Source organism: Numenius arquata, chromosome 9 (assembly GCF_964106895.1).
Source record: "Numenius arquata chromosome 9, bNumArq3.hap1.1, whole genome shotgun sequence".
Taxonomy (NCBI): Eukaryota; Metazoa; Chordata; class Aves; order Charadriiformes; family Scolopacidae; genus Numenius; species Numenius arquata.
In genome coordinates this window covers 11,244,022-11,263,139 of record NC_133584.1, presented here as the reverse complement: position 1 = coordinate 11,263,139, position 19,118 = coordinate 11,244,022, and the positions used below count along the sequence as shown (strand labels likewise).

The 19,118-nt window shown below is 43.8% G+C and overlaps 1 protein-coding gene across 1 annotated transcript in view; it reads left to right on the top strand.

Annotated features, from left to right (window-relative positions):
- The window catches only part of DIS3L2 (DIS3 like 3'-5' exoribonuclease 2), a 197,117-nt gene that overhangs the window by 85,296 nt on the left and 92,703 nt on the right, over window positions 1-19,118 (top strand). Inside the window, exon 12 of the mRNA XM_074153228.1 lies at window positions 12,659-12,738. Coding sequence (XP_074009329.1) covers window positions 12,659-12,738 — 80 coding nt within the window. The remainder of the gene's footprint in view (window positions 1-12,658; window positions 12,739-19,118) is intronic.

Sequence of the window (19,118 nt, the reverse complement as noted above, 5' to 3'; positions counted from 1 at the left end):
GAAACTTCCCTTCCAGATACTTTAAATGTGATAATACAGATAGGACCAGAGTTCTCATTTTATTATTCAGGTTGACTGGAATTGGTATTTTTGTATTAGAAGTTTGACAAGTGTTTGGTTTCTGCTTTTAGGGAAACATTGGAGGATTAGTGTCATAGAGACAAATTTTGATGGGTGCAAAATTTCAACCATTTTCCGGTCTTTTCCAGTGTTTCAACATGTAATTTTCATTTCCTTGTTTGCTTTGCTTTGCACTTGGTGTTTCAATGATGTGGGACAAAATATAGCCCCTGAGCAGAAGAGGGGTGAGGGCAAAGGAGGAAATGCAAATTTCAAAGGTGGGTGCAGGAGACAGGGGCTGGAGGACGAGGCCGTTTGAAGAGGTGTAGCCAGGAATCTATGAAACCCAAAAGCTATTTCTAAGACTCATTCCAAATGTTTCTAATTTCATTCATATCTTTTTGTTTCCTTTACTGCTTAACTGGGACAAGAAACTAAAGCCAGGAAAGTCCGATCATAGTGGGAAACAAAAACCTAAATATTGGAGAGAGAAAAAAGGCCGTTCTTTGCAAAGCAGTTCTGCCTTTTGCTTGTCTCCCATTGTTGGTGTTACTGTGGAAAATGTATAACATCACTCTTTTGGAAAGCGCTAGAGCCTGTGCAAGTAGATATGGTTTATATAGTCTAACATGGAAGAACTTGAAGGTATCTATTTCTTTACCATTTGCCTAATAATAAGTGAGCCTGTTGACCTCCGCTGGACTATTACAAATGTGAAACTTGGCACTCAAAATTGCTTGCTCTAAATTTTCCAGTTGCTTTCTCTTTTTCCATTTGATGTCATCCTGCCAACTAGTGATTTTATTATTATAAACAGGACATTGTATTCACTTTTAAGAAGAAATATGAAGCTGAAGGTAAAATTACAAACTGCAGTTTCTCAGCTGGCAAAATACAAAACAATGAGCTAAAAATACTGAGCAGGGAAAGGGTGCTGTGGCGAGAAACTCTGAAATATCCACAAGATGGATGTGGTCTGAGGAGCAGAAACGGACTGACTTCAACTGAGCAGCTCTGAACTCCTGAGAATTGCCAAATGGTTGAGGTTGGAAGGCACCTCTGGAGATCATCCACTCCAACCCCCTTGCTCAAAGCAGGGTCAGCTAGAGCAGGCTGCTCAGGGCTGTGTCCATTAGGGGTTTGGATACCTCCAAAGATGGAGATTTCACAAACCCTCTGAGGAACATGTTCTGGGGTTCAATCACCCTTAGAAAAACATGGGTGTTTTTTACATTTAAATGGAATTTCCTGTATTTTGTGTCTATTGCCTCTTGTCCTGCTGCTGGATACCACTGGAAAGAGTCTGTCTCTGTCGTCTTTAGTCCCAACCATGAGGTATATTTTCACATTGATAAGATGTCCCTGCCTGAGCTGTACCTTCTCGAAGCAGAACAGCTCTCTCAGCCTCTCCTTGTAGGTTGGGTTGGATGCTCCAATTCCATAATCGTCATCGAGGCCCTTCAGCAAACTTGTACCAGTGTGTTGATGTCTTGCATGTACTGGGGAGCCCAGAACTGGACACAGCACTCCAGCTGTGGTCTCACCAGTGCCAAGTAGAGGGGAAGAATTTAAGGACTGTATTTCTTGACCTGCTGGCAACCCTCTTCCTAATGCAGCCCAGTAGGCTGTTGGCTGCCTTTGCTAGAATGGCATGTTGTTGGTTCGTGTTCAACTTGTCCATCAGGACCCAAGGTCTGATTCTGCCAAACTGCTCTCCAGCTGGTTGGTCCGCAGCCTGTACTGGTACAGAGGGTTATTCCTCCCCATGTGTAGGACTTTGCTTTTGCCTTAAGCTTCATGAGATTCCCATCAGCCCATTTCTCTGCTGAGGTCCCTCTGAATGGCAGCATAACTGTCCGTTCTTCTCACGAGGCTAAAAGGCCTGGAGGGCATCAGACCAGGGGACAGCAAGGATCCACTGCATTGGCAGGAGACAATTAATGCTCACTGCTTCCCTTGCAGGGCAGAGTTAATGAACTCTTTCAGGCAAAGAGCTCTAATGCAATGAAGCTTTCAGTTAAAGTTTGCATCTTGCTATTTCAGTGTGTGACCTCAATTGCAACTGACCTAAAGCTATCTGAGTTATTGAAGGCTAAATTGTCATTTTGGCTGCCCATTCAGAAATGTAGCATCCTTCCTTTGGTTGCTAAGGGAGGCAGAGTGGAGATGCTCTGCTGTCTCTGTGTCTACTGTGGAGGGAAGCTCTGGAACACTGTTTGTAACTGGAAAGCACTGGCAGTAGGACAGTACCTGTACTGGCTGCTATTTATTTCTTTCTCAGGAGTGTTACAGCTGGTAACAGGGATTAGCAGTGCTTATAGTAAAGGTTTGACAGTGTGCTCTTTGCTGTAGGTGCCCGAGGAGATTATTGGCTGATAAAATTAGAGGTGACGGTAAAAATGGCAGCCTTGAGCTGTGCAAGGGGTGTTGGAGGAAAGCAGTCAGCCTCTGAAACAGATGTCTTTTCAAGGCAGGTGGATGGCTTTAGTTAGAAATGAGTGCAAGTCAGATAAAACATCATTAAACAGCTTGTTTCCTGGAGATTTTCCACTACAAAAAGCTAGTGTTAAGTAGAGCAAGACTTACTCAGCTATAATAGGATATGTAAAAATGCTCTGGTTTCTGATGGAAACTGAGAAATGACTTGTTTAGCAAATGTATAAGCAACATTGCTACAGACTTGACTGTTATCTTGGCGTGGAGAGGAGACACAAACAGAGCCAGATTATGATCTCTGCCCTCTCACTGAGCTGTTCTGTGACTAATTTAATGTTCTCCATAGGGAGACACAAGGCATACAAAGGATTACTCAGTGGTGTGTAGAGATATCAGATCTAGTCCCTCTCTAACAGGATTGATTCCAGAAGATGGTGATGATGGCCGTATTTCTGCTGGGTAGGCAGTGTGGGGAACGATACCCTTCATGGTTGGGTGAGGAGAGCTCGCGTTAGCTCCATCCTCACCCGTTAGCTGAGTAAGTAAAACTGGATAAATACAGCGCTGCTGTCAGAGTGATGTGATTCAGCTCCTTGCTTCTGGTTGGCTTCTTTGGGTCCTCCTCTCTGTTTTCATAACATTTTCTGCTACACTATAGCTACAGCAATTGTGGTGACACTGTTTTGTATGAAATGATACATGGTCTTTGCTCTCAGATGCTGTTGTTACCAGTTGCCGGTGTACATAGACACACTGGCAGCTTCACTGGTGTTTTTCCTTACAGGAAGGTGCGTGTGGTCGTTGGAAGCACAGCTTCAAGCGGAATCAGTGCTGTGTAGTTGGACAGGATTATTGCATTCTGATCTTGTAGGCCATCAAAACTTAAGCTTGCTTAGTTAAGAATCTGTTTACTTGTGGAAAACAGTAATAACTTTTGCAATTAGGTTGTTATACATACAGTCTTGTTCCTGCCTGGCTGTCTATTTTATGGAGAGAATAACAGAGGGAAATGAGGATAAAATCTTAAATCAATTTGAGAACGTGTCTGTTTCTCACTGGATTTCACTGGATCACAAGGTGGACTTTTGGTAAGCAGAAGAAAGTGCCCTATTGCCTCATGTTTATGTATGTTAAGTGGCCCAGTTCAGGCGTACCAAATTATAATGCCACTTTCCTTGATATCGCAGTGCTTTGCTGGTGCTTTTTCTCGCTACAGGTCAGACAGCACAGGGCTAGATCAGAGATGAAGGATCCAAGTCCTGGTGTCAACACAGGTATCTGTCTCTGAGGCTGTAGATGAAGAGACTCAAAACTTCTTCAGTAGATGAGGCAGTTTATCCCCACCGTGGTATTTCATGGCTGATCACTGATCGCTAGGACAGGCTGGTCATTACAAGGAACAGCATTTTCCTTGTGGCTCCTTTCTGATGGAGTTGTCTGAAGCATGCTTTGACCTGTCCATCTGCCCTGAAGTTTTGGGGTGATTGGATCCTTGTTCCCAGGTTATTCTCAGATCCTTACTCTCTAAAAAGAAAAAAAAATAATAAATCATGATATAGATGACACGCATGCAGGTGTATGAGGCAGAGTTGTACTGGAGGTATCACAGCGTGGATTAGAAATGGGGCAGTCTGGAAAAGACTAACAAAAATATTCTGGGAGATGAAGGATTGATTTACAAAGAAGGATTAACTGTTCAATGTGTGTTTGCCAACACTGAAATGAGAAGTTTGTGAAAGATATAGTAGTTGATAGTTAAAATATGTGGACTGAAATGAAAAAATGAGAATCATTTAGGGTGGTGAGAGGATAGAAAGGGGTATTATGAGGACAAGTAGGGTAAAACAACGAGGAAACCTTTCCTGTCCAACCTAAAATAGGCTGTAGCGTAGACTGCTAAAGAAAGCATTGGAAACTCCATCACTAAAGACGCTTAATACTACACTGGAGAAAGTCCTTGCAAATGTATTGTCATGAATAGTCTGGCTCTGACCTATGGGGGTAGGATGACCTAATGTCTCTTCCATTTCTAGCTCTGTGCATCTATGATTAAAGTAGTTTATATAATGTAAGTGCATTTTCAATTACACTCCACCTTCTTGCGTGGGATAGTGGTGGTGCAGAGACCTCATTATATTTGTGGCACAATTACAGCATGACTTGTAGGAAATACTGCTGGTACTTGGTCTCTCAGAGGCTCTGATCCCGTTTATATATATGTTGGCTTTTCAAGCCATTTAGGTCTGTTACAAGACTGCAGTGCTCTTTTTTCCATCTTCCTCCTTACTTGGAGGCCATAAATATATAGAAGGAATAATTGATTCTGGTTCGGCAATCCAGTGAGCAGTCCTTGGTGAAAATGTAAATGTTTATTGTTGTAGATGTGTAATACATCAAGATTCATTATCAGCCGCTCTCTTGGACTAAGGTCTGTTTTCTGAACCAGAACAGGACATTAGCTAAAACATAAATGCAGAGAAATTAGAAGAACAGTGCTGGCTTGATGTAGAAAGTTGGGCTTTCAGTGCATTTTATGCTGTGCTGGATTTTTGTGGGGCTCATAACAATTAGTGTTAGGAGGGGGCAGGTTTTGCTTCCAATTATTTTATAATTTCATCTCATTTTGAAATTTATGCACCATGCAAAGAGAGTTTTGTGATGTGTCAAATATCTTAGTTGGTGTGTTACAGGGCATTCAGAGTACCTTCAGAGATTTGTCAGGGTACTTCTGTTGCATGCATTTTTTTTTAATATATTCCTTTTAAGAATCTGTCTTGGAAGGAGTCACTCTGGGGTTTTAACTAAAATCTGCTAGCATCAAGTGTGACAAATGTGGTAGACACTACATGTAATAGATGTCTTTAGGAGTGGGATGTTGAAGTCTCTAAAATGTTCAAGCGCTGATTGTTCTCTGAAATTTCTCTCAGCGAAAGAGTACTTCATCCCCATTTGAGTGATGAACATCAGTGGAATTGGTCCCATGCTTATTGGCACTTTATAACAAATCTGTGCAGACACCCTGGTCGAGCTGGGTTTACTTGTGATTGAAGAACGAGATTGATTTTTGTCGTTGCCATAACAATTGGACTGTTGTGTGAAAAAATGTTAGTAGCGTTCACTGGAGTGAGTTGACAGCTCTAGGATGCCTGTTCCCAAATTAAAACAACTGTTTCCAGCTCTGAGAAATGATGTCTGTATAACTTTTGCAAGATGGAGCTCAGCGGGGTCTTAGAAATGACCTGAAGAGCTTAAAGATTCTAAAAGTGCCTTTTCTGTGCTTAATTTTAAAATGCCAGCTTTGAGCTGGAGTTAATAAGGGTAAACCAGGAGGCCGAGCTTTCACTCCCACCAGGCTATTGTATGTACTCACGGAGTGGAGAGAACAGGACAATCTAAGGAGTCCCTAGAAGAATGTAAATGCACTGCAAGTGTCTAGACATGCAGTCACTCGTACTGTAAATGTCTTAGCACTGACACACTCAAGTTTACAGAAGGCTTGCATTGCCTAAACTTTACTAAACAAAATGGTGGTCGTTACTGCCTCACCTCCGGCTGCAGCAGTCTGGTCTTTGGAAATAGGCTAATTCTTCTGCAAAAGATGCTTCAGGAGCCATTGGGTGACCGGAGGGACTGTGGGCTGTGAACACCAAGCCTGAGGCAGGGCAGGATGGTCAGCGTGTGGGCAGCCCCTGAGCTGCTTGAATCTTCAGTTGTGCAGTGTTGGTGCGCTGGGAATTCACAGGCAGCAGGTTTCAGCCACCTTTTCCAGGCTAGTGGGTGCTGTGGCTTGTGGTGTGTTCTTTGTTCTCTTTTGTAGTTGTTTTGAATGTGTTGATTTTCATGAATGACGAGTAAACACTGCAGGAGACTGTTTCAGTCTGAAAGCTGCCCTTGGGAAAGAGTCAGGATGGGGAGGTAAATAAGGTAATTAAGTTCAGGCACGTTAATTCTATCAGCTTCCTGAGCAGGTGAAGTGGAGAGGGGGATGCTGATGTCTTCTCCCTGGTGTCCGGTGATAGGACTCATGGAAATGACCCAAAGCTGCACCAAGGGAACTTTAGACTGAACATTAGGAAGCATTTCTTTACCAAGAGGGTGGTCAAACACCGGAACAGGCTTCCTAGAGAGTGGTCGATGCCCCAAGCTTGTCAGTGTTTAAGAGGCATTTGGACAATGCCCTTAACTACATGCTTTAACTTGCTTAGCCCGGTGGTCAGGCAGTTGGACTAGATGATCGTTGTTGGTCCCTTCCAACTGAAATGTACTCTGCTCTACCCTATCCAAGTCTCTGTATCCCAGTTTCTTGTTGGGAGACCTTTGGTGGTTCCCTGCTCAGCTCCTTCCTTAGGTACTCTGGTTTGCTTTCAGAGGCGCCCAGTTCTTTCTTTCTCTCTCGTGAAACTTGGCAGTATAAATTCTGCCCACGAGCTCAGCCCTGAACAGTCCAAGTTCAGGCAAATGGCAAAATCAGGGCTTCAATCTGAGTGCCTTGAGTTGGTGGTGGCTGCAGCCAGGGCCAGGAAGGGTGGCGATCTGTGGCACACAGGGGCATGGACACAGTTAGGCTGCCCAGCTGACTTGTGCTCGTGGTGCCTGGAATGTCCCTTCTTCATCCTCTGCTTCCCCTTGTTCCCAAATAGCTGGTTCATACTTGCTTCTTTAGGACTCTGCCTGCCATGAATGGTCACTTCAGCTGGTGAGGACAACATCTGGCTTCATCAAGGGTTTTCTGATGCTCTAGTGGGTACATGCAGTTCTCGGAACTGTTCTTTCACGGTTGTTGGCATTTGTTAGAGTGGGGAAAGTCTGGGCTCCATGTCTCCGCTGGCGAGTTGACTCATCTGCGTGCTGCTGGCTGGGAAGGCCGTCCAGTTCTTAGGAGGCTGCAGGGTGCTGCTTTCCTACTGTGTACAAACTAGCGCTTTTCTCCGTTAGAGAAAAACACACTGGTAACACCCAAACTTTGCCCAACAACTGGCCATGGCAGAAACTTTGCCTGTAATACAGCCTGAGGCCATGGCTTACAAATGCAAAGCTTCCTCTTGATCCAGGTAGCCTTCCACTGGAGTGAAGATGGAGCCCTGACCACTGGGACTTGTAATCTCCTTGTGTTGTAGGTGTTTATATTTTATGGCTAAACTAACTGATATGTTGAATTCTGAACAGTTTAGCTGGCAAAAATTGATATATTGTACCAAACCTTGCAGCACCAAATGTACAGTATTTTCTCTGTTGATTCTTGCAGATACCTTTGCGTAGATGTACGTATTTACACAAAGAAAAACAAACTGCTATTGCAGTTCTGTGATCTGTGAATGTTTTAATTACCGTGACGGTAATTCCAGCTCACCAACAGACTACTTATCTTACCCCTACTGCTGCACTACTTGTTTATTTTAGCTCCTGTTAAAGGTAAAAAGACTAACTGCTCTGCAGATATGCTTGTCCCCTTTAATTAGTCTTCTTTAGCTGTGCAAAGAGAAACTGCACTTAATTAGCTTTCCTTAAATTAGGATTGATATACCAGCCCCTATATGTGCATGCTGTCGTTACTGTCTAATAAACTAAGTGCTCTATTATGCAATTTTTTTTTTCCCAGATGGTTGATTTGGAAGATGGCAGACGGAGCCAGCGTGCGAGCTTTGGCTTTAGCAGGGCTCTCGTCACTGCCTTGGGGCTGGAGGTGGCTGGAACAGCGCTCCCGGGCTCTGCCTGGGGCTGGCAGGCTCTGGGCAGTCTGTGTGTGGCACGTGCTTGCAGGTCCACCACGCTCAGGGTGAGCCCTTCCCCTGATCCTCCAAAACTCTTGTAGGCATTGCCCGGCTCTGGTGCATGAAACCTCTGGCCACGAGGAGGGAGAAAAGGTTTTATTCTTCCGTTGACAGAATCTCCATGCCAGAGCAGGTCCACCTCTGCAAACCTGCATTAAATATATGTTGTGTGGGCAAAGAGGCTCCTGTAAAAAGTGGAAGTTTCCACACCAAAATGTTTGTTTTCGATCGATGTGAGGAGGCTGGGGGGTTCTTAAAGGCACGTGTTTATCTCTAGTCCTTTCCAGCATGAAAACCAGAAAATCTTTTAACTGTGTGTGTCTGTATCTCCTAAACCGGTTTCCTTTAACTAACCAAGTTGTGTGTATGTTGGAACAAGTGGACTTGGAACATCTCATTACTTTTACAAAGTCTGTTTTGACAATTTTAAATGAATAAAACAGATTTTTATTAGGTGTAATGACAATGAGAGATGGCTCATTCAGGGCTTTTAAAGAAGGGGGAGAAGGGGATGATCAAGCTTCTTAACCCACAAGGTCATCTTGGCGGCCCTCCAGAAGCTGGAGACAGCTGCCAATTTGTATTTACCTGTGGTCAGTGCAAATGTGCATACATGTAGCTGGGATATTTGCTTGTGCTTAAGCAATGTCTTTGTTAGCAGGTGCATAAAAAGTCCTGTTGCCTTGAGGTTTAGTCATACAACCCACTGCGGGTTGATTTTGTTATTGGTTACGGTCAGAAATGTGCTCTGATCTCTGCGAGATCCTTTGTGCCACAGCCTTTGGGGTATTGTATGGCCAGACAGTATGGTCAGGGGAGGAATTTGAATGGCTCCTTCCTCTTCACGGGGTGGACTTGCCACACAGCTGGGAGCAACATTATTTCTTCACCCAGATGGTTTTTGTCAGCTGCCTCCACGGTCCTCCCCGGGGGTTTGCACAGGAGTGGCTGGTATAGGTGCCAAGGAAGGGGACAGCCCGCAGAGCAGCGGGCAGCCTGCGCCACCCACACCTGGTCTTTCCTCCCCTTGCTTCCCACCACCTTGCCCTGATTCCCTCTGGGATGAGAGGTGGTGATAAAAGGTGATACCGGTAGGGCTGGAGGAAGAGCAGGAGGAGATAGCTGAGAACATGCCTTCCTTGGAGACCTTGCCCCGGAGGAGCACGCATGTGGGATGCTACCCTTGGGCTCCGTGCCGCGGTCCCATCCCTCGGCGGATTGTTTTCTTTCCCACATGCCAGCCCCGGTTCCTATAGCCATCTGAAACTTCTCCAGTAATAAAAACTGAAAACCAGAAATATAATTCATCACACTTAATAATGTAATTACTGGTGAGGGGGATTTGCTTAACAAACTTCAGCAAGGTGTGCTGCTGCGTGCCAGGATTATCTCACTGCTCTGAACTCTGAGCTCTGCCTGCAGATCGGCTTCTCTTGTCCCAGTGACTACCTGGCCATCAGCTCTGCAACACTTCTGCAGAGTCCGTATGCCAGGGAGTATCGTTCCCTGTGTTACTTGCTCAGCGACTTTCCTACCTCACCTTGCAGTCTCTGCCCAGAATAAACTGCCTGTGACAAGCTACAAGTCCAAGTCCCTTGAGTAGTTTTAAAGGAGAAGCGGATCTGAGCCTGGTGGTAAAACATATCCCAGCTGTGCTGCGCATAGAAATGCTGGTGAGAAATGCTAAATCAGTATTTGTCTGGACCCCTCTTCGGCTTTGCATCTGTGAGTTTAAGTCTCAGACGGCAAGCTGTGGCTGTGCCTTGCAGTTTGCATGCTAAGAGGCTGCTCGGAGCCTGGCCAGCGTGGCTGAAGGGCACCGAACTGTGCACGAAGCGCTGCCCGGGGGGACCGGGGGCTGCCCTGTCGGCCCCACAGCTTGGGCTTTCTGAACTGGGGCCACCGCTGACCTCTGCGGTAGATTTGGCTGGCCAAATACATCTCAGCAAAGCAGCCCGTTAGTTGCTACCCTTGTATAAATGTGTTCAGAATTTGGCACCTGTGTATTTATGCTCGCTTCTTTCCAGGGCAGACTGCAAATATGCACTTCGTTGAAACCAATCTGCTAAGTTTTGAACTGCCTGGAGCTACGATTCGCAATGGGTGGCAGATGCTTGTGGTTGCAGGCCCTGAACATCTGGGATAAGCTATCTATTCCCCTGACGCAGGAACCCACAGTCTCTTTGAAGAAGCTCTTAAACCTTTTTTCTTGGTCACTTGTCAGATAAAGCAAGCCATTAGTTCAGTGCCGTTTGCTCTTTTAAGTGAAGTAACTTAAAGGAAGATTTACTAGATGTGGCTGGGGGGTTGTCACAGTGCCAGGATGCGGTTGCCTTTCTACGCTGTGAGTTTGAGGGACCTGGTGCATCGATACCTGCAGGTTGGCACAAATCACATGTCCCCATACTGCACGTAGTATAGGTGTCTGCGTATCTGCATAGGCAGGGCTCCCTAAAGAAATTTGCACAGTACCTTGGAGTGCAGGTATCCTGAAATTCCATCTTTAGGTGGAATTTCAAGGAATATATATTTATGGAAGTAAGGCTGTTTGCAAGCCTTTAAAAATTGTTTGATTCCCGGTGCTGGATAACTAGGCAGCAACAGATCAAAGTCCCAGTGTAGTTGAAAAGATTCTCTATCTTTCAGTGTCACGATCTCTAATTTGTTTAGATGCATGCAAAGGATCAGAAACTAACATGCATCTGGGGATTAAGGCAGCTTTGCTATCCAATCAGAAAGCTAGCATATTCTAAAAGATTTTCAAAGTCTCGGAAGGCAGTGAAGTGCTTTACTGATTTTTATGTCTTTGAAAATCTCTATTTAGTGTGCCTGGTGGAATTACATAAATACATGCTGCCAGCTGTCTGACACCAACAGATACCACCCAGGGCATTTAAGTGCCAAAGCGATAGGCCTGCGAAGATAGAAACATTGCTCTCACTGTGCGAGCACCCATGCAAAGAGACTAAGATCTCCTAATTCCACATGAAACTTGCTCCTTTAAAACTTCACTGTAATTTTTCCCCTCCCACCTCTCCTACCCCAGGAGTGTATCGGTGGTTATGCTGTAAGAAAAATACTATGTGTTTTCATTATACATCTCTAGAAGGGAGTTACCATCATGATATGAGTTTTCCTGTGGCAAAGAGAAAAGAAGAAAAGAAGCAGTCTGATCTCTTCCTTGGCAGCCTCAGCCTGTACCATTGTGCTTGGGGATCTTTTAACTAGGGAGGGGCTGAATTTATTCTAAAGGTTAAGATAAAAGCAAAATACACCAGCAAACCCATTCCTTTGTTGTCTTCACTGATCTTCGGCTCCAGTCCCACATTCCACGCATGTCTTGGGTGAACCCTGCTGTAATCCAGGGCCTCAGGCAAGAAGTTGCTGTAGGGCAGCTCAGGATGAAGGGAGCCCCTAAAGCAGGACTTCAGGAAGTTTTACTTGTTGAATGCTTCAGGTTTTGGGTCTCGCTTGTGCCAGGCTCTGCTCTATTAAACATGATGATTCCTGAGTCAGGTGCTCTATTTTGTCTCATCTACATGGCCCTAGACCATATCTGTATTCCATCCTGGTACGTTCCTGGTATACGGGACATATGTATATAAGCCTTCCAGGGCAGGGCTGCGTATTCCAGGTACCACCTAATACAGCATATGTGCAAGGGCGTTCAGCTTTTCCTAAGCACCAAGTTGATTTGCTAGATCTAATTAGCTGGTTTGGAGCTCTCTCATTCCACAACTTTTGTAGTGTTTTCTGTTGAACCTGCTTTTCCCTTTGGTGCACAATAGCCAACGTAGATGTTATAAACTACTGCCCCCCTTGGGTGTCTTTACTGAGACCAAAACTCTCACTCATTTTTGTTACCACTCAGCTTGGTTTGTAGCTGTTTCGCTGCCTTTGCATCGTGCTAGCTGTGCTCGTGGAGTTTCAGATGCTGCGATATCTGCTCTTACGCATGGGGATGGGGGTTATTTGTGTTCCACTTAGCTTTGCAATTAGGAACAATCTATTTTTACTCTAGCTGCAAGGCATCAAGGCTCTTTCCTGCTTGTTTCTTTGGAGTGAACTTGATGGGCTAAATTGTTTAGTTTTTGTGGAGGAAGATCAGTAATGAGATGAAAGCTGTTAAGAGCGAGCAGTTAAACCAAAAAGAAAAATGGAAAAACAAAAAAGCCAAGGAGATTCACTTGCCTAACCCTCCCGCATCCCCCTTTTTTTTTTTTTTTAGATTAGATTTAGACTTTCAGATTAGATTGGAAGATGTTTCAACAAACAGAGTCTTCTGAAAACATGGCTGTTGTTGTCTGGGTGTCTCTGATGGTTTCTGTGTTTTGATACTTTCTTCATGACTGGAAGATAAATTTTTCTTTTCTTCTTTTTTCCCTGGATAGGAAAGAATGCATTTTCACCATCGACCCATCAACTGCCAAGGATCTTGATGATGCTTTGTCCTGTAAACAACTCCCTGACGGTATGAGATATATTTTACAAAATATTTCTCAGTGTTTATATTCAGCCGTTGACACATTCATATATATAATATGTCACGAAGTATTTCTTTACCAAATATGAGTAGAGTAATAAACTAGTTTTTTTCTTGTTGTTTTAATTGCCTGTTTTCAGAAATCTTACAGCAGATATCTTCAAGCTGCACTCTGAAGCAGTCTTGGTGTCAGGAAATGCAGAACCATAGTGTTTTGCATAATCAGAGCTGTAATTTGATTTGAGCAGATCTCAGCTGCCTCCTGTCATTATGGGAGTTACAGCTGAATAGCGAATATGCCACTCTTGCAGACTGAAGTCTAGCGAAACTTTGACCTTGAATACACAGTCCCTGGATAAAGAAATCCAGTTTTTTGAAGGTCACTGGCTGAATTGCCTTTTACTGTTTATGGGATGCTGGGAATTGTCAAATGAACAGTGTGTGCCTTATAAGTTGTGCTATTCTTCTCATTGCCTTTTAAGCTTTAAGTTCTGCCTTATTTGTACTTTTACTATGCTGTGAGCCAACAGAACAGAAAGTAAAGCTCCAGAAGCCAAATCTTGGTGATTCTGACTTAAGGAACTTCCCCCTTGTAAGCTGACTTTTCCATCCAAGTTCTGTTCATTTATTTTGATGAGATCCAGTAACAGGCTTGATTAGAAAAAATGCATGATTTGATTAGCCAATCCACCACTAATGAAGATGATAAAGTGATTTGTTTTACGTGTGTTTAGTTTTTCTTGCTCTTGTTAATCATCACAATATGATGACATCAAAGACCCTGGTTTTTGGGTTGATTTCATTCTGTGCTATGTGGCCAATTCCAATTCTGGAATTGTCATGTCATTTAGACCTAGGCACAGAATAATATTACAGGGCTATAAAACTGATAAAATCAGAGAAGAAAGAAAATTTGAGGCCAATAAAATTATTTCTAATTATACTGTACGATAGCAATTTTGAGTCAACAGTAAGGAAAAATTGCTGTTCTATTTCACAGAAAATTTAAACAGTCGTCTTAAGAGGTCCTAAGCTGAACTCTGTTCTTCTTTCCACTTTGTCACTTGAATTATCTGTAGATTTATGGCAGTGTTGTGATCCCACAACCCCTCAGATCTGAGGTGTTGAAACTCTGGCTTCTGAGCCTCTACTGCTCACAAACATATGGGTTTTAGTTGCTGCATGAAACCATTCACTGAACTGGTTTGTGGTGCATACATCTGCATTTTCTCTTATCCATAAACTGTTTGGAGAAAGTGGTCAAGGAAAATATCAGTTTGAACAAGAATTCTTCTTTCCCAGAAAGTCTGCAAAGCCATTGCAGGGCTGCCACTCATACTTGGGACTTTTATCTGCTGCTCAGGGCTGCACTTTGAAGTCTGCCTTGTCTCTGTGACCCCAACTGTGGAAAGTGCTGTGTGAGGTCTCTTGCTCCCATCTATAAGGAAGGAGATGTACCAGTGCAGAATGGATCCTCTACTTGTAAGCTCCAGCAAAGAGGGTTCTAGGTGTTACTGGGATGTTACTTGATCGTAGGAGCTCTGTAGCACAGCTGCTGAAAATCCCCTTTTGATGCAGTGGAGGGTGGTGCAGCGCCGTCCCACGCTCCAGTGAAGCCTCTATGGAAGAAGTGCTTCTTATGCAATCCAATTGAGAAAAAAAAAAACCCAAAACCAAATCGAAAATTTTTTTTAAAGTTGCCTTCTGAGTGGACTTCATTCATGTGCTTGGCCAGTCTTCCCTGCTGTGTTGGTTTTTGCTCTTCTCTGTACAGACATGAGGCAGAGGGAGCTGCCTGCATGTGGGGGAGAAAGAAAACACCCAAATCTTCGTGGCCTGTTTATTTCTGACTTGTCATCCTCCCAGGGACTGTCAGACCTGTGCTGGCTTCCTGGAGTCTCCACATAAAGGTTTTCCCTGCTCTTCACTGATCTTCTGTGAAGGCTAAGGAATACGTGAAAGGGTCATATCAAAGCTGTGCTTTCAGGGATTGTCTTTACCTGTCTATAACACAGGAGCAGGCAAAGTTCTCTCTCCCAGGATATCCTGCTATTTCAAAGGTGATCTCTGATGCAGTTACCAGAGCAGACTGAGGATGCTTCTGCAGTCAAAGATAATACTTTCTTTTCCCAGGAAAACCAGGCAGTTGGGAAAGAAGGGTAAAATGGATCAGACTACAGGGTCACTCTGAATAGAAGAAGGTTTACACAGCTCCATTTTTCAAATAGAACAAATGTGGAAGGTGCAGGAATCTTTTTCTCTTCTTTCAGCTCCCCAAAATAAACTTTGCCAATGTGTTTTAGAAGAAACATGAAGAAACTGGGAAGGAGTAGGGGACAGGACTTGTCTGTCTACCTGAGAGTAAAAGTAAAGATTTCCTTGCCTTGTATTCAAAACTTATAGAATGGGAAATCCAGTGTGGATTTACTGCTTTTGGAAGTTTCACATCTTTCTTGGGATCATTGTGCACACTCCCCTTTCCTCCAGATGAGCCTCAAAGGAGACAATCCAAGAAGCAGACAAGTGAATGCACCTGTTGGTGGCTTTCCCAGCCCGAAGACCTTTGTTCACCCCCATGTCTCATCTCATTTTCCATGAACCATTAAGTGGGAGCCTGCTCACAGCAGTCCTTTTGTGTGCCATATCTCTGCCTTTTGGCTGCAGCTGTGCATCCTCCAACAGGCTTATTCCACCCTGGAGTCCTCTCAGTTAGAAGATGCTCTGAGCTGGAGCCTTCTTTAAGAGTGATCTTATCTGTGCTGTCCTGGGCATTGTGCCCTCTGTCTCTCAGCCTCCGATCTGCCATGAGAGTGGTGCCCATGCTCCATCACAGCACTGCCTCAGCCTTAGGCTGAGGAAAGTCTGCCCCTGGAAAAGCCAGTTTTGATGCTGGTGATCCCAGGGACCTGGTGATCCCAGGTGATCCCACAGGTTTTAAATCAGTGTGGGAAGAACCGCCATGGAAATACCCTTTCTTTTATTTTGAAATCTGTGGTGTTTATTCTGAGGAGACCTTGTGGGTCAGAAGGAAGTACAGACAGGAAACCAGGACCTGATGGTTTTTGATGCAGTTACAATGAGTTGGGAGGGAGCTGAGGAGCTGAGTGGGAGCGAGTAGCCTCAAAAGACTGCAGGAAACCCCTCTGCATCCTTTGAGCAGGCATGACAGCTGGCTGGCCAACTCAGTGTGGGTCCCCAAGCCAGCAGAGGAAGGAAATCTCAGCGTTGTATCTGTGCTGCAATGTTTGTTTAAAACATGAGATATCTCTGAAGTGGAGATGTCCACTCTGATACCTGGAATCATTTCAATTTTTAAGGCTCCTGATGTTGTGCAAGGAGGTGCTTGCAGAATCTATTTAGTGAAGATGAGTAGTAAAAGCAACTAAGATCTGTAATGATGGGCTCTTGTCCATTATCCTCCCCATGTGCTGCTGTTTGAGGCACAAACTTGATCTAGCATTTCATGAACCTTTTCCTCTACCAACTATGGTTCAGTGCTGGAATGCTAAATTCCAAAGCTTAAACTTTTCAAATACTTCCTGATCTGAAGAACCCAATCAAAACATTATTTTGGGAGCCTTCTATAAGGGATATCTGTTTGACATGCAGTTGGCAATATGTGCCATATTCTGGGCCCCTTTCTAAGGTGTCCCCTTGGAAGCACAGCCCAAGACACAAGGTGCTAGATCCTCAGCCAGGGTATGAGCATCACATAGAGTCTGTTATTAGCAGGAGAACGTAGCAGAAACGTGGGTATTTACATTACCTGATAGCCTTTCTCAATGATTTTCAGCCTGTGCTCCACTGACTACAGTAGCACTACCTAGATTACTATTAAAGGCCTGTGAAATGTGGCTGGCAAAAGCAGGGGTATAAATCGATCAGCATACGTGAAATTTTAAGATACCTGTACTTTGACTTAAAATTTTTCAGGAATTTGAAAATTCAGAAAGGTCCAAAACCAGTGCTGGGAGTCCTTCGTGTTAACTTGCTTGCCAAAGCTATGGCCATTCCCGACTCTTCAGTGTTAAGGAGAGCCCCTATGGGAACCTCAATCTTGTGCGTAACAGAGCCTCTTGCTATGTTTTGGAGGTAGCCTAAGGATTTTTGGCTTTAAAAGTTGCTATGCTAGCTGCAATTATTGTGACAAAGAGTTGTTTTAGAGGTTAAGAGCTTATCCAGGGCTGGCAAGGCTGCATCTCTCATGAGGGCAAAGTTGTGTTAAGAGTTAACACGGCTTTTATTCCAAGTGTAAACGTGGTTACAAGAAATTATTATTTTTTCCATCTTTTTTGCCCATACGTAAAACACTTCAAAAAAAACAAAAAAAACCAACCCCAACACCGAAAAACCCCAACGTGAGCAAACCACGTATCTGGCATCCTCATGATGTCAGGAGTTCTCCAAAAATCAACAGAGAATGCAGAACCCAATTCAGAAAATGTCTCACTCTGTTGGTGTATAGCACCCGTAATAACTACAGGAAAAAAAGAAACCACTCATTCCCCACACTTCTTCTATCAGACAGCTAAATCAGTGCATTTCAGAAGATTTTGAGGAATGAAAGTGTCTTTGTCCTCAAGCATTTGTTGCTAATGTATTCAAGACTGAGGTATTTTCTTTGACTTGAAGGATCTTAAGCAACAAGCAGAGACAAAGTTTTTGTACCTCTGCTTTGTTTTTAAAAAAATCTCAGTGTAACCCTCATCTGCTCCAGTCACTGGATGAAGGACTCGCCCATGCCACCTACTCAGTAAAAGATGGAAAGGCATTTTTTGCAGAAGTAATTCACACGAAGAACTGCCCAGTAGCAAAGTGTCAGTAGCAAAGGAAGCATGGAATGGTTGTGGGAATAGCTGTATTTTTAATGGAGCTCACAGTAGGATATTGCAGTAGTTGGAAAGTTTTCAGGGATATATGTCTTAAGTGGGCCAGTCTGGTTTTGAGAGGATTTTATATTGGAGTCTGCTTTTGATTAACAGTCGTGCTCCTCGTTATTGTTTAATGATAGCAGTAGGGAGGTAAGCTTGCTGTTCGCATTGGTGGGTGTATATTTTAAGAGAGATCAGCTCCAATAAAGAAGGAAAATAGGGTTATTTATGTAACAGCTTCAGAAATATGAACGAACTGTCCTCCATTTAGATGACTCAGCATAACCTTTGAGTAAAAGATGGATCTGGACTGCACCTAGTTTCTACAGCCTTTGTAGAGCTGTTTCAGGGTAGCTTGAGGTTTTAAGCAAGTTCATTTCAGTCAATACTCTGCTGTGATCCTTTCTGCACATCTTTTAGCAAGTCACTGCAGCCAGGAGCACACATCAGAGCCATTCTCCACTCCTACAGATGTCCCAGACGTTCGCAGAGAACAACCGTACCACTTCCATGCCTGAGTGTTTTCACCCAGGGTGCAGACATTTTAAGATTTATTCTGATGTCATCGTGTAAGAGCACACCAGGTGACCCGCGTCTCCCAGTGGAGCCAGGCAAGTTTCCCACACTTGCCAAACCTCTTCTGGGAATTATCTGCAAGTTGTGTTTGTATTTCTGGTAATGTACACAAGTGATGCAGTTGTGTTTGAAGGCTGCTTACTGGTAGGAACAGAAATGAAATTTGACAAATTGCAAGGCAAACAATTCCGTCTAGTGAAATGGCAGGCTGTGACGGGAAAGGATGGAGCAGAAATGATTGGGGTGCATTTCTGAGGGGTTGTCTTACCTGTGTGCTGGTCTTCTGATGCTCATTTCAAAGCAGTACTTTGGGCTATACTGACAGAGCTTCTGTACATCTTTTTCTGTGTTTATTGATGACTAACATGGTTCTTGCTGCTGTTCTTTCATTCTTGTATCCCTACGGTCTTTCAAAAAGTAATTCAAGTTTAAGTAATTTAAATCTTATTCTAGAAGGTATTGTTGTTCTGCGGAATAGAAACATATTCCACAGGCTGTTTGCCCTGGTTTTTATCTCCTTAGTGATGTTGGTTGTTGGCATTTTGGAGTGAGGTTCATATATAGATACATTCATTGAATCTTCTTAGTATTTACGTGATGACCTAAGAAAATTAGTTTTCTGCAGTGTGTTGCTCCCCTGTTTTTCCATTCCCTTTAAATCTCTTCACCCTGTTGGTGAATTTAAATCAAAAGCACTTACAGGAAGTGGGATAAAAACCTCAAACACATTGTGTTTCTATAAGTGTCATGAAAATGGTGCATAAGCACAGAAGAGAGCTTCTCTTCATGACCCAAAGGTGAGAAGAGTGCAGCATGACCTTTCTCCTCAGGGGACACCAGTCAATCCACTGTGGGCTACAGTTTTCGGAAGCGGATCTGCAGAGGGTCAAGACTCACATCTCTGTTTAAGGGGCCTATTTC